The 20,524-nt window shown below is 55.1% G+C and overlaps 8 protein-coding genes across 8 annotated transcripts, besides 16 other annotated features; all 8 read right to left on the bottom strand.

Annotated features, from left to right (window-relative positions):
- Nucleotides 1–418: 418 nt before the first annotated feature.
- Nucleotides 419–469: a microsatellite.
- Nucleotides 470–1,274: 805 nt separating this feature from the next.
- Tco025E_05339 (ubiquitin-like protein) lies at nucleotides 1,275–3,161 on the bottom strand (the record flags this gene model as incomplete). Its single annotated transcript, XM_029372240.1, has 1 exon — nucleotides 1,275–3,161. One exon carries the CDS (start codon nucleotides 3,159–3,161, stop codon nucleotides 1,275–1,277), a length of 1,887 nt encoding a protein of 628 aa, XP_029227650.1.
- A 216-nt stretch (nucleotides 3,162–3,377) lies between these two features.
- Nucleotides 3,378–3,404: a sequence feature (GA-rich).
- A 15-nt stretch (nucleotides 3,405–3,419) lies between these two features.
- On the bottom strand, nucleotides 3,420–4,103 carry Tco025E_05338 (uncharacterized protein; the record flags this gene model as incomplete). Its single annotated transcript, XM_029372239.1, has 1 exon — nucleotides 3,420–4,103. One exon carries the CDS (start codon nucleotides 4,101–4,103, stop codon nucleotides 3,420–3,422), a length of 684 nt encoding a protein of 227 aa, XP_029227649.1.
- A 227-nt stretch (nucleotides 4,104–4,330) lies between these two features.
- Nucleotides 4,331–6,178, bottom strand: Tco025E_05337 (uncharacterized protein; the record flags this gene model as incomplete). The annotated part of the gene is made up of 1 exon (XM_029372238.1): nucleotides 4,331–6,178. One exon carries the CDS (start codon nucleotides 6,176–6,178, stop codon nucleotides 4,331–4,333), a length of 1,848 nt encoding a protein of 615 aa, XP_029227648.1.
- Nucleotides 6,179–6,298: 120 nt separating this feature from the next.
- Nucleotides 6,299–6,330: a microsatellite.
- A 121-nt stretch (nucleotides 6,331–6,451) lies between these two features.
- Nucleotides 6,452–6,481: a microsatellite.
- Nucleotides 6,482–6,611: 130 nt separating this feature from the next.
- Nucleotides 6,612–10,391, bottom strand: Tco025E_05336 (putative C2 domain protein; the record flags this gene model as incomplete). Its single annotated transcript, XM_029372237.1, has 1 exon — nucleotides 6,612–10,391. One exon carries the CDS (start codon nucleotides 10,389–10,391, stop codon nucleotides 6,612–6,614), a length of 3,780 nt encoding a protein of 1,259 aa, XP_029227647.1.
- Nucleotides 10,392–10,550: 159 nt separating this feature from the next.
- Nucleotides 10,551–10,593: a microsatellite.
- Nucleotides 10,594–10,848: 255 nt separating this feature from the next.
- Nucleotides 10,849–10,868: a microsatellite.
- Nucleotides 10,869–10,880: 12 nt separating this feature from the next.
- On the bottom strand, nucleotides 10,881–12,542 carry Tco025E_05335 (protein-tyrosine phosphatase; the record flags this gene model as incomplete). The annotated part of the gene is made up of 1 exon (XM_029372236.1): nucleotides 10,881–12,542. The coding sequence occupies one exon, from the start codon at nucleotides 12,540–12,542 to the stop codon at nucleotides 10,881–10,883; it is 1,662 nt and encodes a 553-aa protein (XP_029227646.1).
- A 72-nt stretch (nucleotides 12,543–12,614) lies between these two features.
- Nucleotides 12,615–12,641: a microsatellite.
- Nucleotides 12,642–12,984: 343 nt separating this feature from the next.
- On the bottom strand, nucleotides 12,985–14,622 carry Tco025E_05334 (putative protein kinase; the record flags this gene model as incomplete). Its single annotated transcript, XM_029372235.1, has 1 exon — nucleotides 12,985–14,622. One exon carries the CDS (start codon nucleotides 14,620–14,622, stop codon nucleotides 12,985–12,987), a length of 1,638 nt encoding a protein of 545 aa, XP_029227645.1.
- Nucleotides 14,623–14,882: 260 nt separating this feature from the next.
- Nucleotides 14,883–14,921: a microsatellite.
- Nucleotides 14,922–15,088: 167 nt separating this feature from the next.
- On the bottom strand, nucleotides 15,089–16,696 carry Tco025E_05333 (cytoplasmic tRNA 2-thiolation protein 2; the record flags this gene model as incomplete). Its single annotated transcript, XM_029372234.1, has 1 exon — nucleotides 15,089–16,696. One exon carries the CDS (start codon nucleotides 16,694–16,696, stop codon nucleotides 15,089–15,091), a length of 1,608 nt encoding a protein of 535 aa, XP_029227644.1.
- Nucleotides 16,697–17,101: 405 nt separating this feature from the next.
- Nucleotides 17,102–17,150: a microsatellite.
- A 78-nt stretch (nucleotides 17,151–17,228) lies between these two features.
- Nucleotides 17,229–17,250: a microsatellite.
- A 674-nt stretch (nucleotides 17,251–17,924) lies between these two features.
- Nucleotides 17,925–17,954: a microsatellite.
- A 158-nt stretch (nucleotides 17,955–18,112) lies between these two features.
- Nucleotides 18,113–18,140: a microsatellite.
- Nucleotides 18,141–18,282: 142 nt separating this feature from the next.
- Nucleotides 18,283–18,306: a microsatellite.
- Nucleotides 18,307–18,471: 165 nt separating this feature from the next.
- Nucleotides 18,472–19,509, bottom strand: Tco025E_05332 (uncharacterized protein; the record flags this gene model as incomplete). Its single annotated transcript, XM_029372233.1, has 1 exon — nucleotides 18,472–19,509. One exon carries the CDS (start codon nucleotides 19,507–19,509, stop codon nucleotides 18,472–18,474), a length of 1,038 nt encoding a protein of 345 aa, XP_029227643.1.
- Nucleotides 19,510–19,629: 120 nt separating this feature from the next.
- Nucleotides 19,630–19,654: a microsatellite.
- Nucleotides 19,655–20,096: 442 nt separating this feature from the next.
- Nucleotides 20,097–20,123: a microsatellite.
- Nucleotides 20,124–20,242: 119 nt separating this feature from the next.
- Nucleotides 20,243–20,328: a microsatellite.
- Nucleotides 20,329–20,524: the final 196 nt, after the last annotated feature.

Here is a 20,524-nt window from a genome sequence, read left to right as displayed (position 1 = left end):
GCGTGCGTGGGTGCGCCGCTCTTTTGTTCTCCGTCCCCCCGTGCCCGCGTGTGTATGTGCGCGGGTGGCGTGCGGCTGCGAGTGACCCGTCTGCTGCCGCCGTGGCGGGGGCGCAGAGGCGGGGTGGCCTCCGCCGCCGCGGGGTTCCGCCCTGGTGCGGCCCACGCGACGCGTAGGAGCCGCCGCTGCGGGTGTGCGTCCCCCTTGGCGCAGCGGGGCCCAGCACCTCGCCCCCTACCGCCTTTCCCCCGGGGGGGCGAAGGGGAGAACGGGCCAAACGTCCGCTGCCGCGTAGCCGCCGCGGCGCGCGCTCGGGCGGCTGTTTCCTTGCGCGCCCGGGAGGCCGGGGGAGGCAGGCCACCCACTGGATTTTGGCGCCCCCGGGGGGAAGGCGGTAGAGGGCGAGCTGCCGGGCCCCGCACGCGGCGCGTGGCGCGTGGCACGTGGCAGGCAGCGGCGGGGCGGGGCGTTGCCCCTTTCGCTTATCGGCGTTTTGTGCCATCTGGTGGGATTCGTATCCCCGCAATGCGCCTGTGCGCGGGGGGTGGGCGCGGGCCGCCCCGCGGAAACGACGAGCGGGGCTGGCGCCCGTCCTTACATGCCCGCGCGCGGGCTGATCTTTTTTCGTGGCGGCCGCGGTCCCTGTCCCCGGTTTTCCGGAGCGCGGGTTTCCCTGCCGCCCCCCGCAGAGAACCTCGCGTCTGGCATTTTGGACGCGGGTTTTCGAGCAGTGGGGCGGGCAGAATTTTCCCTCCGCGCGGGGTCATGCTTTCTTGATGTGGGCGGGCGTGGCCCGCGATGCCGGCCACCGCCCGGGACTTTCCCCGGCAAGGCGCGGGGGGCAGCAGCAAGAAGGAAATAATGTTGCCCTCGGTTTGCGACGTGGCCCAACAGAAAAAAAAAAGGGAATAATGGCAATAGAGGCGTAGAAACAACGGGAACAGCGACAGACCGGGCGGGAGCGGACGGAGTCCGGTTTACCTTTTCTGCGTGTTGGCGTCTCCGCCGTCGACCGGTGGCCGCGCGCGCGTCGGAGCAGGGACGTGAAAAACAATAGCAAAGGCAAAAGTGACGGCAATGCCGGTAACGAGAAAAGCTCAACAGCGCTTGGCCACACTTCAGCGCGGGCCTTCCTCTTTTCACTTTGATTCGCCCATCCACAACGCTCGAATCCCATCGGCTTCTTTTTTTTCTTTATTAGTTGTTTTCTTTTTCTTTTCATCCTAATTGCCGTCCCTTTCCCATTTCCATTCCTCGACTGCCTCTGTCCGCCGTCACTTCTTCAGGTGCTTCCAAATCGTGGAGCTGGCGTCGGTGTCGGCGTCGGCGGGTGGCCGCTCTAAGCGAAAACGCCGCGCACGTCTGCAGATGTCGTCTTCCTCATCCCGAGTCACTTCGCGATAGGCGCGCAGGGCGCTGCGAAGCCTGTCTGTGCTTGCGTCGGCGTGGTCGGCGGCGCCGGCCCCATTATCTGCGCAGAATTCATCGAGACAGTCGTCCAAGAGGCCGTCGGCCTCGTCGCCGCGTTCCGGCGCGGCCGCCGCGCCTTCAAAGATGGCGCTGTCCGTGTCGCGCCGATGCCGTGACAGATATTCCGCGTGCCATCCGGAGATGACAAGTGGCAGCAGCCCCCGCGCGAGCGACCCCGCCTGCGCGATGCTCTGGGCGGTGTCTCGGGCACGGCCTTCTGGAAGCCGGGTGGCCGAGGTCTGTGCGAGTGAAATGATCAAGTCTGCCAAGCCTGCGGGGCCCCTTTCAAACCAGACGGGAGTCCGCTCAGCGGCGACTCCGACGACGCGAAACAACGCCACCCTCACTCCATTCGCCCACTCGTCACTGTCCGAGACCGGGCTTAAGACGGCGCAAACGATTTCCTCACACACAAACACCAGGTATCTTTTTATATCGCGTAGGAAGTTGCTTTGGGGTCGTGTATTCCTCCGAATGAGCTCCATAAAGGCAGGGTCCTGTTGGATACCTTCGATGATTTGGTCCACTTCGCGCTCAAGGTGGCGCCGCTGATCCGCCCGCAGCGTGCCTTCCGCCGTTTCCTCTCGTTGGCCTAACAACCGCATCACCTCTCCCACGACGCGCTGCCTGGAGGGCGCGAGAAAGGAAAAGTCCCCCGCAACGAATTGAGCCGCAGCCATAGGGGTTAGGTCACGAAAAAGTGTGTACAACAGCTCTTCAACGACGGCGGCTTCTCCGCCGTTGTCGCCTGTCGTCTCACTCAATGCGTTAAATATGTCACCTATGGTTTGTGGCGAAGCATGGGGTGCTCTGTTCTCACTCCCGCTGGGAGTGGTGCTGTTGGTGCCGTGGTTATTGTTCTCCGGTGCTGCTGCGCCTGCCGCGGCGGTTTGGGCAGAGGCGGTGGTTGTAGGTGGAAGAGGCCCGCGCTCAACATGGAGGCTCGCGTTCGATCCAGAAAGCCGCATGCGGTTCCGAAATCTTTCCAGGCGTTCGGGAAGTTGTTCGAGCTCATCCATCGTGACGTGAACGTGGACGTGCACGGGAGAGGGGGTCACCACCTCGGGCGTCGGAATGGCGTAGGAAAAGGAAAAGCGGTGGTGCTGGTGCGGTTGCCCTTCCGAGTTCTGCGGAGGCTGCTGTTGGGGTTGCTGTTGCTCCTGTTGTTGTTGCTGTTGGGGTTGCTGTTGCTGTTGCTGTTGGGACTGTTGGGGCTGCTGCGGTGGAGGCGTTTGTGAACTTTCCCTGGGAGGGAGGCCCATTCCACTCCCCACGATTCCACTCTGGACCACCACCGGGAGCCGCCCTCCCATTTGCTCTGCCAGGCCTGCGAGGGAGTGCTGGAATAGGCCTATAAAGGGGTTCTGCATCCCCCGCCAGGCGGCGGCAACATCAGGCAAATTCGCCGCGGAAGCCCCGCCGTGCTCGTTGTTGTTTCCTTCGGGGCTCCCTGTTGGAGGGGTTGGGGCGGCAACGGGCACCACGTGAATCGTCGCGTCCTCGCGAAGGAAAGAGCTCAGTGGTCGAGAGTCGTCGATCAGATGCCCCATGTGGATAAGTCGCAGCCGCTCCGGCGCGGTACCGATTCGCTCCGCAATGTCACGCCGCAGTCTCTCAACGCCGGCGTCGAGGTTCACCTCAAGGCCGTTGATCGTGTGCTCCGGGCGCAGGCCCGCGACGTTGATCCGCATGGTCCCCGTCCTTTGCTGCCTCGGCCCGCCTCTTATTGGTGCCTGCTTGGTGCGTCAAGTTGATTTCTCTTCGACCGCGTTCGTTCGCTGGCCAAGTTGGGGCATGTGTGAGTGGGCCAAAAACGAGTGGGGAGGGAAAGAAGAATACATGGCGACAACGGCGCAAGAAGAAACAACAGGGAAGAAGACCGCCAAGGAGCACTTGTTCCCGCATTCCTCTCTCTCTCTCACTATTTCTCTTTCCCACTTCGGCTTGCGTCAATCAAGGTCAAACTCAAACTTCGTCCTCGCCGCACACTCGCGTACGGCCTCAATTTTGGCTGCGACGGCGTCGTTGCACCAGCCGCACTCCACAATAAGCCGCTCCGCCTCGTTGATCATCATCTCTCCGAGGTTGAGGTGCTGCATCATGAGCAGGCCGCCGTAGTCCGCCGCGTACGTGATCCGCCGCTCCCCCATCGTCAGTCGGTTGACGATGTAGCGCCGCTTCAGCGCATCCGGCAGACGGCGGAATTCATGCAAGGGGGCCTCCTCATCTTCCGGCCAGTGCGGGAATAAATCACGATTGTCCTTCCGCATCAATCCCGTCTCCTCCCCTTCCATTTCCACGGCGGCTTGGTACTTTTCATGCATCCCAGGTTCGTAGTGCACGCGGCCAAAGAAGGCGTTCTCCCAGCCCTTTGCGATGCGGCGGCGCTCATCTGCAGTTGCGGCGGTTGTTTTCCAGCCCGTCCCGTTGGAAGAACTGCCCGCCGCGCCTTCACGGTTGCCATGGCAGCCGCCGCCCTGGCTCCTGGTGCCCTTTCCACACGCCGCCGCCGCCGCTGCCGCCTCTTCCCCCGATGAAGACGTCGACGCACAGAGGTGTTTCTGTGCGTGCGCCGCGACCCACAGTTTCACTCCGCTGCAGAGCCGTGACCCCACATGCGGGCCGCGCCGCATGATCTTCGAATGCAGTCAACAAGGACAAAGGAAAATGAGACTGAAGGTGACGCGCCCAACGCCGCGCAGCATTCCAACGCAAAGGCGCCAGCACACGACGCACATACAAAGATAGAGAAAGAGAAATAGAAAGAGAGACATCCTTCCGTTGCTTCCCTTCTCCTTCTTAGGACTCCTTTCCCGTTCTTTACCTGGAAACACACTTCGCGTGTTCCCTCTATCTCTCCTCATCGACTGGGTTCATCCATGCGGAATGCAACCGTCAGAGCCACCCCTCGCACTTCATCCGCCAACATCGCGGTGACTGCGCCTTCACCAAACATGGCGCGGTTTAGCCGCAACGCCGGCATTTGGCCCTCACCAACGCCGCCAGACGCCTCGCCTCGCTGGTTTTTTTGTTTCGGCGCTGCTTCGGCCTCATCCAAAAAGGCTTTGCAAGAAGCCGCAAAACACGTGGCATAGTTGGCAAGCCACAAAAATACCTTCGCCTCGTGATTGTCCGTGGTCACAAGCAGAGGTTCCTCCTCTCCTGGGAGCCGCTTCCCCCTGGCAGCGCTGCTGTCACCAGCCATCTCCGCACTTCCTTCCCTTTTCTGAATGTAATGGCGCCGCTGGAAACGCCAGTACTCCGAACTTGATGAGGGGCTCCAGCAAAGCCCCAGAACGGGCTCATTGTGCAGCAGCACCTCCGACACTCGTTGGCCAAGAATATCAATAAGCAACACCCACCATGGCCATCTTCCCAGCGTGACGGCAGCCATCTGGCCAGACGCACTGATCGTGGCACGGCTCCGCAACGACTCCGCCTGTGCCGTTTCTTGTGCCCCGTTATTACGCCTATGCACTTCTCTGAGGGCGTCGCAGTCCCTTTGATAATACGCCCCGACGCCTGAAAGGGCCACCGGGAAGCCCTCCGCCGAGGTCGGTTCCCTCAACACCTGCAATTCTCGCAGCCGCAGCGACAAAATGACATCTTCCTGAAAGCTAATGCGTCGCAAGGCCAAAACACGATCCTTGTACGCAAGAACAGAACGACAGGCATCGGCAAATAGAATGAGGAGCACAGTTCCATCCTTCGAGGAGACAACGTGCTTCACTCCAGCGGGTTCGTGATGTAGCATGTGGGCGCCATCGTATGAGAGCAACACCAGGGTACCGTGAATATAATCCACCAGTGCAATCCCACACTCAAGTGTGAAGAAGTCTGACACACTTTGCACAAACTTTCCCGTTGGGAAGGCATGCAACTCCTCATGCGTCGTAGCCGAGACAGCGACAAGCCACTCACTGCGCTGGGAACGGGGATTCGCCTTCCTGTCACTATCATTGGTCTCTCGTGCAGGAGGCATGGGTGTGACGCCGCCACTCACCCCAAGTGCTGGGGCCGTCTGCTCCCCCTCCCGGTTGGCTGACAGTGGTGAATGGAGTGACTTGGGTGCCACGTAGAGCAAAAATCGATGGCACGTCGAGAAGCGAATCAAGGCGGCCTCACTCACGGGTCCAATTTGCTTGAAGAAAGAAGGGGCGGCGGGGTCGCCGTGGACGGAGAGCCTCGACGAATGCCTTCTTGCCGCGAGCTGGGTGGAATACTTCACACCCCCCGCAAGGCGCATCACCTGGCCGTCCACAAGAGAGAGGACATGCGCTTGCAGCAATCCTAACCAATAAACCGCGCGCGACGACGGGTGCCAGTGCACCGCGCGCAGACCTGAAATTCCTGCATCAATGCGAGCTACACAGCACTTGCCGTATACACTCACAATTTCAACAGTTTTGCATCGCGCCAGGAGAAGGGTCACAAGCGTGCTATCCGGTGACCACTGCAGCTCATCGATCTCGTCAAGGGCGGTGTGGGTGGAAATGACAGCGTCACATCGGCGGGGCGTCGGTAAATCCGCGCTCGCAGGAAGCGGGGCAACCGACTCCCCGCCCGAAGGCGCGTAATTCACTATCCCACTCGTACGCCGGACGTAATCCATAAACACAACGACCACACCTTTCTGCACAAAGGCGCACAGGCCCTGATTTGGGGACAAAGCGCACAGTCCACCCTCATCGGAGGCCAGGACCTGCATGGAGCAACTACAACGACTGCTGTGGCCACAGTCGACCCTTACAGCGTCCTCTGTCTTCGCCTCGCCGCCCAAGGGGGCTATTTATGAATAGGAACAATATCCTTCCCCCACCTCTTGACTTTTTCTTTTCTTTTCTTTCTTGTTTCCTTTTCCGTACACCCTACCTCCTCACATCACCATGTGCTGGTGCATGAAGAAAAGTGTGGCGGTCAACAAAAATCAAGCAAGAGCAAACAGGGGAAAAAAAGAAGAAATAAGTATCATCCCCGAGCAATATATACATATTATGTATAATATATATATTACACCCACACGCTCCACAAAGGAGCGAGTGCTTACTTGTCACGTTCACCCTGGAGCTGGCTTCCACCCTGCGCAGGCCCTCCACAACTGCCACTTCCACCCATTCAGTCCACTGCCGTTAACCTGCGCCTCATTCCTCAGAAGTATCACCATTATCCGAAAGCAGGGGCACTAAAGGAAGCGAGCTTGTCTGCACCACATCCCCCGTCACTGTGACAAACACAGAGGCAGACTCCGAGCCGTCGGAATCCCACACCTCATGATATGTCACACGATGCTTTAGTAAGGCGTTTCCTCCCATGAGGCACACCATTGCCTGCACCATGCATTGGATTTCAAACTCCGTTTGCTGAAAAAAGCCACCAATTTCCTCGTTAGACTCTATTTCATAGGCTTCACGAATAAAGTGCTGGGAAAGGCGGCCCACATACCTCGCAATGGCCCTCCCCGCTACAAAATCTAACGGAGTAAAAATAACCCCAGAAGCGTTCGCTCCCAGCATCTTCAGCTCCACAGGAAGTCGCCGCACCGGCTGATGCAACATAGGACCACCGCCGCCTACAGACTCCAGTGCATTGACGCTGTCGCGATGACGGGCATCAACACCCCCTTTACCATCAGACGTCACACCGGTTTTCTGTTTCAAATTACGAATAGCTGTCGAGACAAGCAAGTTTAGTGCTTGCCATTGCCGCCCCAGCATTCCAGGACGGGCTCGATTGTCCTTACTGTAACTACCCACATCAGGCACGGTAAACGGTGTGGCATTCGTACCTTCATTTCCCCATAAAAAAGGAGGCGACACATTCCGTTTAAATACAAAAGGAAGTGCATACGGTGCATTGCTAGTAACAAAGATACTCCTTTCAAGGTCTCGCAAGATGGCTTTTTCACCATGGCCAAAAGTCCCCAAGGCTGTATTGCTGCTCCCATCTTGGGTGGGAGCGCTGCAGAGCGATTCACGAGGCATTGTGTTGGTGTCCACTGGCGGTGGCGGCAAATCTGTTGACCCATTGACACTGCCGTAAGCAAGCGGCACAGGATGCGTGTACCACTCCACGCGCCGTTTACATTCCGTAAAAGATCTGTCCTCTAGCTCCATCAACCGCCTTCGCTGGGAGGTGGTGCGCAGCATAAGACAGCCCTCCAATCGCAGCTGCAATGAACAGGAGTTGGGTTCAAAAAAGAAATCAAAGCTAAACCCCATCACATGCAAACGTTCCAATGGGCAATGCTGACACCGCATTGCCACACGGCAGGCAAGCTGCACAAAGGCCTTTTTGGCGTCTGCAAAACACTCCTTTATTTTACTCGTGGTAAAAGAAGCATTCTGTATTCGCTGAAATGCAAATCGACGATTTAACACAATGCGCTGCTGAGAACCGTAGATATTGACCCATTCCGGCACATACGGTACTGTGAGTAGTAGACTGTCTTCAAAGGGTAAATCGGCACTCATATCAAGCATCATCTCCGCCTCTTCCTCGTCATCGATGTTAAGCACGTAATCATGCGCGCTCCCCACCCTACCAAAGCCATGGGACCCTTGATCACTTTCCGAGTCGCAGCCAGATTCACCACCGATCCCCGGCAGAGATGCAGGGGAGTCTTCCATTCTATTTGCCAAGGATGAGGTGGATGAGGAAAGGGACTCATGCTCCTCACCATATGAAGGGGAGTTATGACGTTGCGCTCGCCCTAATCGAATGCGCTGCGCCACGAGGTCCACTAAACGCATGACAGTTTTATTGCGTTTTATTGCCTTGTCTAGAACTTTCAATCGCGGTGACGATGGCACTGGAAGAGCCATCAGACGAACACCAGTGCCGGTAAGTGCACCGATGATCGTGTCGGAGGCAATGCAAAGAGTAAGTCGAAGCCCAAAGACGGCGTTTAACTTCTGCAACTTCAGATGAAAGAGAAGCTGCTTGTGCAATGAGTACTCAATGTAGGGAAGTGCCTGTGAAACAGCGAGGGCGAGATCCACCCCGCGGACGTCGCTTTTTGCCTTGGACACAACGGCATGCACGAGCCTAGGTGGCTCCTCCCAGGTGAGATCCTGCGGCATGGCACACGTCACAAGCAGCACCTCGGGCACGGAGTTGCGATGACAGATATTACACACCGCAACCAATTCCATTTCTCCAACCATGTCTGTTAAGCGCAAATTGGAATGAAATAAGTGTAGCGCAGAACAGTTTTTATGTGTGCTAAAGCGTCCTCGGGCGGTTTGGTAAAGATACTCCGGACCACAACGCAGTGGATGCATCGTTGAATTTAGCACCACTGCGGTTCCAGAGAGCGACAACACCGCCACATCCTCGTGGTACATGACAACCTCCTCGTACCCTAAGATGACGTTGCAATTAAAGGCGCGCGCATTCGCCTTGAGCTCATCTCGCAACTCCATCCACCACGTATCAAGCTGCAGGGAGAGCCTTAGCTTGGTTTTCAGTTTGGCCACAATTTTTACGGACCGTGCACTAATGTACCCTCCAATATGCTCTATCATACCTGAGGGAAGATCCTTGACGGTCAACATGAGCACATTGGCACGTGTTCCTGTGGCTGGTTGCTGCGGAGGTAAACCTGGAGCTCCATAATCGGGTTTTGGAATAATTGCTGAATGACCATCATGAGGCATCGCAACAAATTGCGGCTGAGCAGCGGGTGGGAAAGACGGAGGAGGCTGTGTGGAGTTGTTAAACGCCGTTTGCGTGGCAGTCGGGGTTTCTGCAAATGAAGGAGACAGTGACGCAGGTCCCGCCGCTGAGGGGCGCTGCATCACGAGAACTGGCGGGACGCCAGCGGCTGCCCCGGATCCCTGTGTCTCCCCCACCGCCGCCGTAACGCCGCCCACCGTTTCCGCGACTGGCACAGGCAGCTGCACGTTGGATGCGGCGAGTGCTGGAGTGAGGTAACCGGAGGACGCCTCCGTTGGGTTCACCGCCGCCAGTGCGCTAATTGGCAGGCAGGACTCCGTCTTCTCGCGATCGACAAACTTGACGGCAGAGACGACGCACGGTGTGCCGTAACCCCGGACAATAATGCCGTTTGCATCCATGTCAAACTCCTCGGTGTACCCAAGCACCGCGTTGCACTGTACCTCCACAACTTTACGAGTCAACTGTCGTCGTACCTTTCCACTGAGTTTGTAGAGTTGAACGATACGCGCCTCGTTTGTGCTGCGAGTGCTGCGCAGGTTGGTCAACTTCGAGTGCCCCGGGTCCGCCTTCACAATGAGCTCCTCCACCATCATGAGCACCGACTCAACGCGATACACGGAAGGGTCTAAACGCCACGCCGAGAAAATGAGAATGCCTTCCTCATCAGCAGTGATGGAAGGGTGCTGCATCTGCGGGGGCCGCAGCGGCTCAAAAGCTTCCAAGAGATGCCTCTCCGGCGGCAGATTCTGGGACAGCAGTTGATCCTCCGCACGGGTTGCATGATCGGCATCCAGTGTTGTTAAAGGCGGGACGTAACGTGTTGGAATTCCTGGCGCAAGGGGATTTTCTGCGTTATGAAACTTTATTTTCAACGTGAGCCGAATTTCACCACGAATACCCTTTTCAACAGTATCAAAAAGCGGAAACCAGCCACTCATGCAAGGGCTGCTCTGCAGCACCATCGAGTTGCAGTCGATAAATGTAAGTCCGACAAGGTCATCGCGGCTGATGATGTCATGATCGTAGAGACGCACCTCCAGTGGGTCTTCCTGCAGAACAAATAGATCGGAGGTGTCAATGCGGAAGTCCGTGTTCCACACCGGATGTCGTGACATGTGCACAATCTCTGTGGTGTGCTCGGCGTCGTCCAACCTAACGACGACGTACGGGTCCGCGAGGCCGGTGGTGCGGTCCATGACGGGAAGGTCCCGCGCCTCATGCACCGTCACCTTGAGGGTCGCCATTAGTGGCGGCGAGGGGGTTCTGGTTGGACCACACGCGCGTGCTGGCAAGAAGCCACTCCCAACTGGATGGACGACAGTCAACTTATGTCAGAAGCAAAAAGAGAGAAAAAAAAAGACGGAAAGATGCCGAATGACGCACGGGCAAACCGATATCCTCGGACACACACACACACACACACAAGACAAAGAAACGCACAAACACTTCAAGAGAGGGAGATTGAGTCCCAATGAAAGCTGCAAGCATGCACGGACACACGAAAGAAAAAAAAGAAAGAAAAATGGAGTGCACGCCCGCAGACAAATGAAAGGTACTTAAAATGTTTTGCAGCGAATGGGACGCCGGACGGGGGGGGGGGGGTCTAAGCCCTGGCGGCCGCGTTCGTTCCCACCCCGCCCCAGAAGTAAGAGGGAAGAAAAAGAACAATAGCAGCAAAGAAACAACACTGCAAAAAAAAAAATATATATATATATATATATTCATCACAAAAGTTACTTCGCCTCCTTCTTAGCCAGTTCTTTTGACAAACGCGCCCACATGGACCTTAGCTCAGCAAGGAAGCAGAGTTGCGGGTTTACGGCAGGGCGTGCCTCCTGCAAGCACTGCAAGAGTCTGCGAAATGAAAAAATGTACATGTCTTCATTGTCCTCCTCCGCGGTTGCTGTACTTGGGTCCGCCACCTCTGCATGGCGGGGTATGCGTGAGAGCACGTAAAACTCTTGGCAAAACTTGCGCAGGTAGTACGCCATGATGACGCTAGGACTCCGCGAGACGCCTTTCAGACAATGAATCAATACGCCGGGTGGTGCGCATGCGGCGCACACGTTATTCCCTTCTATTCCTGCCAATGTGGCTTGCCCGCTGGATTCCGGGGCGCCGCAGCCACCACCTACCGAGGATGAGGGATCACCGACGCCACCTTCACGACCATCGTCGGGGAGAAATGATGCGGGTGCGAGGCCTAGTGCGGAGCCATCCAAGAACAATTCCGACAGGGGCATGCCGTACTCGCCATCGTCGCACACAGTCGGAAGTATCGACGTTACAACAGCGGTAGAATTGCTGTTGCCGCCGCTGTGATTAGTGCCTAAATGTGCGTGACCCAGACGCGTCGACTCCAGCAGCGCAGCAGCGTGACGGTGCAAAACATACAGCAACTCGCTTACATTCTTCTTGCTGTTGTCGCTCTTCGTTGTACCATCACTGTCGCCCTCCGTACTGTTCGCCATCATGCCGGAGAGTCGCACAAGTTCCTGCAAAAGCGCCGTTGTCTCCCTCACCACCGACCTCTCCGCGTCCAAAATCAGATCCAGGAATTCGGCCGCAACATCAATGACATCCGCAAGGCGCGAGTTGGCATTGTCTTCAACGTGCATGGGGAGGTAATACAGCGGGACCGAAAGTGTCGCAGGCTCCTCCGTGAAGAATGACGCCGACGACGAGGGATGACTCTTTCGACCACGGCACATATGACCGGCATGGAGTTCGCTCTGCAACCATGGCGTATAAAATTTCTCCGTCCCCTCGTAGCGCCGAGAACGCAGCAGCCACATCAAACACGCCTCTAAACTCTGCAAGAAGCAAAGCTCCGTCTCCAGCAAAATTTGCCTATATTTTGCCTGCGCTGACGGCCGCCTCGTCTTCGCCGTGGTGGAGTCCGCGGCGGAGCCATGCGGAATGAACATTGGGAGCGGCACACCCACAACACGCACCAACAGCTGCACCGACAAGTTGGGGTTTCCAAGGGAGAAGACGCGGCCATTGCCGTGAGGGTCCAAAAACACAGACTCCGGCGGTGGCAGAATCGCGCCAGAGACAATAAGAACCCCACGAATCCACCGATTCTCCTCCGCCTCGGCGTTATCTTCCTTTTCCAAGTCACTTTTCCCCTTCAACGCGGCGGCAGCTGTCCGCCGCCCGCCAGAAAAAATCAGTTTTGCTGTTATGTTCCCGCGACGCGCCTCCGCTGCACTTGTGAGAAAAACCCGACCGATTTTTGGTGCCGCGCCACGTACTTTATCGGGTGCGTCGCAAAAAAAAGTTGCGTCGATGGCTTTTGACACATCCACGATGCGGTCGCCGTTGCGGGCCGCCAGAAGTTCCGCCAAGAGCCGCTTTTTCTGCGCGTCGCAGTCAGGCGGAGGCGCCGTCATCCTCCTGTCGGCGGCCTCTCGGCAGGTGTGCACCACCCCAACAGCCCCACACGGCAGCTAACTGGGGGGGAGAAACAAAAAAACAAACAAACAGACAAAAAGAGAGTGACTGCAAGGAACAGCGAGACGTGCGTAGTTCGTTGAACAACAACGCGGCTGACTGCCTCCAGCAGCATCACCCTCCCCCCTCCATAAGAAAAGGACTAGCGCAGGACGACTCAGAGAGGAAAAAGAAGTAAAAAAAACACAACAGTAATGTTAACCCCTTTTTCCCCAAACAATTTCATACCACGCGGTGTAGTGAAATTTACAATGCATTTACTCCTGTTCCATTTTTTTTCTTTGACTCCCATTTTTGGTGCTTTTGTTTCATTTTTTCTTTTTCATTAACTGATGCTCTTCTGGCCCTGCGCCTGTGTTCAGCTCCCGTGCCAAGTGCTCATCAGACGCAGCTCATCCCCCCCGGGATCGCCACGTCTTGTGTGCATCCCGGGGGGGAGGAAGCCTGCGTGTACTCTGTGGAACTGCTGTTCCTCCGAATGTCCAGCGTCCGGATGAGTTCATCTACCTCAGGGTGGTGCTTCATGAAAAGTAACCAAAGAAACTTGCGCCCCTTCACTGCATCCACGATCTCATTTGCCTCCACCGCCCGCACGCGCGTCGCGGTGTCGTCTGGGTCAATGACAGGTTCATAGCCTTCCTTGATAAAGTATGGACTTTGCAGCGCCTCCTGAATGGTTACGCGGCGAGTCGGGTCGTAACAGAGGAGGCTTTCGATAAGCTTGATCTCTTCCTCATCCACGTCATCGTATGGGGACTGCAACAGGCTTCTCAGTCTAGACGGAGTGTTGACATACAGCTGCATTTCCTGTCGAAGGCTATCCTCAAACATCTTTTTCGTCTCATTGTCGCGGAGCTGCAAAATGCGTTCGGCATCCTTCTCAGAGAGCTCCCCAAGGACGCTCATGATGGTGCTTAACTGGCCGACTCCACTTCTACGCCGACAATAGAAGAGAGGCCGCCCTATGAGCATCTCTGCCGCGACGCAACCAATCGACCACACGTCCGCAGCATGCAGCGTCTTTTGGTCAACAAACCCGGAAGGAGACGAGACTTGGGCCAGCGTCAGCGTCTCCGGCGCGGCGTACCACTGCGTACAGTTGTCTAGGAAAGTTTGGAGAACTCCATTCCATTCCATTGCCGCCGCGTCACGGCCTTGACCAAAATCACACACCCGTGCGTTGTAGTTACGATCCAGCATAATATTCTCAGGCTTGATGTCACGGTGAATGACACGGCATAAATGCATGTAGCCCACCCCGCGCAGAAGCTGGTAAAGGATGAACATGCGATAATCGCGGGAGAGTGGGTGTAGCACGAGATGTGTCTGCGGGCACCGCGCAACTCTATCCGTTCTGTCATTCGCATTTGTATTTGTACTGTCCCCAAAACTATCAAAATTCTGGGACGTTCCTGTGGAGCTCGTCGTCGCCGGCTTCGCGTTGGCTTCCTCACCACCCTCGTCCGCGGCCTCCGCTGCGGGGAAGACACTAGATTCCAGCACCTCCCGCAGCGTGTAGTCCATTTTCTTCATGACAATGTAGACGCTATCAAAGTTGTACCGCAGGTATTCAACGGACTCGTATGTCATCCGTTCACACTCGCCAAGTGGGATGAAGAAGTCTAGGGCGGACATGACATTGTCATGCTTAAAGGCCATCATGAGTTGAATCTCACGGGTGGCGCACAGCCACATGCGTGGTTGATTCCGCTCAAACAACTGCCGCAGCTTCTTCACCGCCACGGTGGTGTGGTTCTCGTAGATATCCTGACGCTCCTCAGAGGAGAGGGAGGAGTCATTGTACTCCTCGGGTGGGCTACTACAAAATTTTTCCACCATCTCGTTGTCCGTCGCGGCGCAGACAAAACCGTACGCCCCCATGGCAATAGGGCCAATCGCCTCATAACGCGTCTGCAGCTCAAACAACTCCTGAATCTCCTCCCCCTTTTCATTATAGAAGACCATCATAAACCGCTTTGAGGCCAGTGGATGACGAAAGATTGTAGGCGCCAGAGTCATTTTTCTTTTCCTTCCCCCCACTCCCCTCCTTTTTTTTGGCTGAAGAGCCAAAAAAAAAAGTGCAGTAACAAAAATGTGTACTTTGCACAGAGAGCGAGCCCAAGAGTAAGAAGAGGGAATTGGTTGGTTTGTTTGTAATATCCATGACACATGCATTGAGGCTTTCAATGCAGGGAAAAGGGGAGGAGGGTGCACGCAGGCAGGGGCACACATGGAGATCCTTCTTTATACGTTTGGACAAAAAACACCACAGAGCAGCCCAAAACAACAACAACAACACACACACGGACAAAAACTACGGAGAGCTTCATGTACAGGTGAAAAGAATGCATGCAGAATGGGGCACAAGGCATCATCCCAAGCCCACAACTGCAATATGCCCACGCATCAGCGTTCAAGCAGCACGCAACCAGTGACGACGAGGCGCCGGAACGCCGTCTCACACGAGCGCGCTCCCTTTCTCGCTTCACGCGCTCGCCTCTTCCTCCCCTTCGCCTTCCTCCAGGAGGAAATCCCGCACATAGTGCTCGCTCAGCCGCCGACGTACTCTCCGTGTCTCCACTGGGTTCGCTTCCCCGCCTGCTTCTGCAGTGGCATCCGTGGTTCGCATCAGTGACTCCATCCGTATTGCCAAGGACAAAAAGGCGCCAAGTGAACCACCGTCTGACAGCTTTGCTGTTTGCCGTGCTAGTTTCTCGTCACCACCAGCGTGCTGTGTGCCGCCTAATGACGTCACAACAGTGACCACGTCATCTGGAAGACCTTCTACAAACGTGATACAAGCCTTGCACATGAAACGCCTTCTTCCCGTGCGAACCTGGACGACGTGTTCGTCCGCGACAGGAATGAGACAACCACAAAGCAAACACAGGGGATGATTTCGTTCGTCGTTCTCTGGAGAAGACGGCATCCCACCGCTTTTGCAACACCAAGAGTGTTGCGGGGGTTGCTTCGTCCGCAACTGTTCATAGTGGTGTTGAGCTGTCTTGCCAGGTATGACACGTTTCGCCTGCTGCGGCGACACCCCTAGCTGCAGGTCCACACAGGTGAGCTCTGGCGCCGTCTGAGCGCGGAGTTTGTTAACTGTGTTTAATACGTTGAACACCGAGGTGCGGTATGCCTGCAGCATATTGTTAAAAAACAACTCCAGCGTGCGATTCATAGACCGCAGACTCGTCTTGGTGCTTAGTGATGGAGAGTACCCCGCCCAAATGCCCTGGGTGCGGCAGTACAGTACAAGCTCACGTGGCAGCAGACTGCGCAGTGGACGCAGCACGAGACATTGGCTCAAAAATCCACGGTAACCAGAGAGATGAATCAAATTCTCTCCGTCGCCACTCATAAGCTCGCGAAACGTCGTCACACAGCAGCGAAGAGCGTTCTCACCTGTCAACATGTGATGCCACCCCATATTTGGGACGTCTCGTGCCTGGTGCCAGCGCGAGATACACTCAATGGTGGCAGCGGCTAACGCGCGTTGCCGCAGCCGTCCGTACAGGAGTTCCCGCTCTGACAACGACAGGCGAGGATGATGCAGCAGCTCACGAAATGCCTGCATCTCCCTAGGTGATAAATAATCGCCGTAACGCACCACACACACCTCATCCGTTGTAAATAAAGGTGTACTGCCAAATTCCCACTGCACACACTGCGTCCGTATCATCGTCTCCAGCTTGTCAAACTGCCCCGCCATGGTAGCTGCGACACGGTGCAACTCCTCCTGCAGCGAACCTCTCACTTTACTCCCCGACGCCTCTGCCAGCAGTGGCAGCACAAGCTCATCCTCGCGCAGGTGCAATGGAATAAAGTTGAAGGTGATTTGGCCGCGTTCGGGACGCAGACGGTTTTGCATCCGCAGAACTCCCAGTTGATGGAGGAGTGCCATGGAGCCGGGGCCGCCCGAGACCGCAACAACAAGCGGCACCTCACACGGCATGCCACAGTGCTTGAACAAATTGTCGCGGATCTGTCGTGTGCAGAACTCAACAAAACATTCCGCGCAGTACGGTTTGTTGGCCCCGTCACGGCTGCTCGCAACGCCCTGCGACTGCCTACACTTGAAGCATTGCACCATGTCTAGGCCGCCCAATATATATATACACACACTTCAGTGTACGGTCGTCGAAAGGCCTGTAAGCAAAGGAAGGGATCACGCAATAAAGGAAAGAAAAAGAGACGTATCTGTGGGCAGAATTCTCACCGTCTCCCTTGTGTTTACATCATTCCACCACCTTTTTCCCCGTCATACCACGGGTATGCGTTTCAGGTACGCCAGCAGCAGGGAGACACGCTCACGAAGAAAGACGGCAAAAAAAAGAAGAAGAAACAACCACAGCGACAAGAGCGGGCAATTATAATTGTAGCAGTAGTAATCGTAAGGATGACACCCCGACAGGGGGAGAAGGCTGGGGCATGGCGGAAAAAGAAGCGTACCGGGGCATCTTACACACGTGAAACCCTGACGATCACTTGAGATTCGAACAAAAAAAAAACAACAACAAAAAAAAACCAAAACGAAGCGAAAAAAAGAGGGTCACAAGAACCAGCGCAAAAATAACCCCACACGAAAACATGAGGCGTGGAAAGAAATGCCAATGAAGGACAGAATATATATATATATATATATATCCGGAATAATAAAACAAAACGATCAGCCACAGGAATAAAAAGAGAAGCAGACTGACGTGAATCCGTTTACCCCATCCTTTCCCCACCCTTGTCTGCCGCTGTTGCTGCTGCCCCCGTGCCTCTTCTCTTCAGGCCCCATAGGCGTTCTGCCACTTCCCTTTCTCTCCCTCTCTCACATTCTCAGAAGAGCATGAAAATAAGTGTCAGTCCACACCCACACAGACACGGTCATGCAGAGAGGTCTAGAAAGTACCCGCGGTAAACGAAGAAACGAACTTGGCTGCAGGCCTCAAACTCTCACGTGAATTACTCTCGCACAGTCACTAACTCACATTCTTTTTTCCTTCTTTTCCATTTGTTTTTGTGCGAGAAGTTCTAGTATAAACAGATTCTAATGAAACAAGCAAATATATAAGGCGGAAACAACAAGTAAAACAACAACGCCCCAAATGCTACCAGGAGGAGGACGACAAGCTCTCACTGCGGACGTCCAGCACGTTCCCCCCCTTCCATTTACGTTGATGCAAAGAGAAGTCATCCGTGTGCAAGTGCCGTGCATGAGTAGAGCGCAGACAGCACCGACAAAGTTAAGGACCACCAATCAAGTCACTCTACTTTAAGCACATTTCCCCCCCTCTCCTATTATTATTGTTGTTCTTGTAGTAATGATGGATACACACACACGCACGCACGCACCCACACACAAACGTCCATCACTTGAACTTCCTTTCTTTATCTCCCCGCCTTTTGCTTACCTTGTAAACAGAAAGACAGACACAACACATCACTCTTTTTCCGAGGCTTATTTACTTCGACAAAGTCTTTTCTTATATTCATATATCCATATAACTACAGTAGGTAGATATATATATATATATATATATATATATGCTTAAACATATTCTCTCCAATTCCCCCGTTCTCTTGCCAAAAAAGTGACACACATTCCCCCCATCCACATCATCCCCCACCGCCTCATCAATTACTAACACGTAAATATATACCACCATTTTTAGATACGGATACACACACATATATATATATATGCATGTATATGCTATTGCAAGGAACCAATACATTTCAAGGCGTTATACGCTTGTGCCGGTCGCTTCTCCTGAAGGCGGTTTCCTGCATCCATCGCCAGCTGCATCATGATCTCTTTCCATCGTAGAAGAAGTAGATGCTGTGGGAGCAACAGCGTCTTCCAATGAGGCAGGCGACTTATTGCCCCTTTTTTCCACGTTTAGCCCCTTTGCCTTGACTGCGTGGCTGTTTTGTTCCTGTTGGCGGCGGTTGTGCAAGGGAGTTATTCCGCTCTAGGTCCACGGATTCTCTGGCTGCTACACGTTTTTCCTCCGCCTCACCACTTTTGATCGCCTCGCCCGAGACCGTGCTTGTTAGCCTTTTAGACATCGACTGACTCTTAATGCTGTCCTTGTCGCTGCGCCTCGTTTCCCCTTTTTCTCCCACTGCGTCAGTTGTGCGCTTCTCAGCGCGTGGTTGGCGTCCCGGCATCCTACCCTCCGCTGCTGATGCTGCTGTTGTTGGGCGTGCCGAAAAAGAAGATCGGGTGGCCGAAGCATTCTCGGTGCCGTTATTACAAACATTACTCCTCGTCGTGGAAGTAGACAACCTTGTAGGCGCACGTGGTGCCGCTGCAGCTGCGGTTGATGATGTGGGAATGCCAGAATACGCCCCAAAAGGCTTTCCCGTCACATCCCTCTTCTTTTGGGTGCGGTTGATCCTGGGGCCACCCCTGGAAGCACTGGTCGCGGGCGCCGGCCTGGGCACCGTCGTGTTTTCCCCCCGCTCCTCCAGCGCACCACCGCCGCCCTTGGCCTTGTTCTTGCCGTTGTTGTTGGTCTGCGCGAAGCAACTCGGGTGTGCCCCAGCGGGCGCACTGAGTGGAGCTGCGTCACTCTTTCGCCGCCGCTGCTGCTGCTGCTGCTGCTGCTGCAGTTTCGGTGTGTGCTGCGCCTCCCGCTGTCGTCGCCGCTGCAGCGCAAGCACGGGGTCCTCAATTTCCTGCAGGAGATGCCGCGGGCAGAGTCGCAAGGACTTCGCCGAGACTTCAGCAGGTGTCATGCCAACAACGGCGGAGAGGGTGCGATCCAGGAACCGCCACTGGTCGGCGTGCGTCTCGTACGAGGGCCACGGCCGCGCGTCCCACGGCAAGAAGACCGCCTCGCGCCCCACATGGCGACGGCTGTTGGAGAACGAAGACGAAGAGGCCAGGAGCGGCAGCGACAGCCGCCACATTCCCCGCATCTCCACAAAACTCTCCCCTTTTACTTTCACACACGCAAAGAGAAAGTGAGAGATTTCCACCACTTCGTCTGGACCGCAGTGGCAAGAGCAAAAACCCTTCCTCCCCCCCCCCACACACACACTCACTCACAAACACGCCCTTCGCACGCGGTTTCCCACTGCACGTTAGACCACGTGGAGAACCGAACAGCGGCCAAGGACGACGATTTCCTCGCCTGCAGGGAATCAACGCGAGAGAGGAAAATAAAAAAACTTTTCTCTTCTAAAGGGGTCAAACAGCGGCGACACCTGGGAAAGGGGCGCGGCGAAGCCAAATATATAAAGCAAAGCAGCCGAGAATGGGCCAAATAGTTCAGGAAGTAGCAACAAGTGGGGGGAAAAAACAACAACAAACAACGAAAGTCCAGTGCTGATTTAGCGGATGCAGCGGAGCTATCCGAGTAAATATCCTTGAAGAGAGGCGTGTCAACACTGGAGTGAATAAAATAAAACTATCCCACCTTCCCTATGTGCGCATTTGTCACGTAAGCCAAGAAAAAGAAAAAGATGTAGAAAAAGGAAGCTAAAGCATTCAACGGCACACAAATACACAAACACACACATACGTATATATATAATATAGAAATATAACAACAACAACTGTACTCACCAACATGCCATGCGGCCCTGGCCACACCCGCCACCGTGGTAGTAAAGGCAGCAGCATCAACTTCATCTATTCTGCAAAAAAAACAAAAAAAACAAAAAAACAAAAACAAAAAACAAAAACAAAACACACACACACAGAAGAAAAAACAACACACACACACAGGGAACAACTGCAGGTAGGCCTTGACGCAAACACGAGGAGGAGCAAAGAAAAAAAAAAGACGCCAGAGAAAAACAAAAAGGGGAGATACACAAATTGCGCCACCGTCTACACATACAGCCAACAGCGCGTTCACAATCCCCCAGCTTTATTCTCCCCTTTTTTTTTTGCGTTCGCTCTCTAGTCTCGATTCCAATT

Source organism: Trypanosoma conorhini, assembly GCF_003719485.1.
Source record: "Trypanosoma conorhini strain 025E chromosome Unknown Tco_14.4_contig_00306, whole genome shotgun sequence".
In the NCBI taxonomy this organism is placed as follows: Eukaryota; Euglenozoa; class Kinetoplastea; order Trypanosomatida; family Trypanosomatidae; genus Trypanosoma; species Trypanosoma conorhini.
This window is presented reverse-complemented; position numbering and strand designations above follow the sequence as displayed.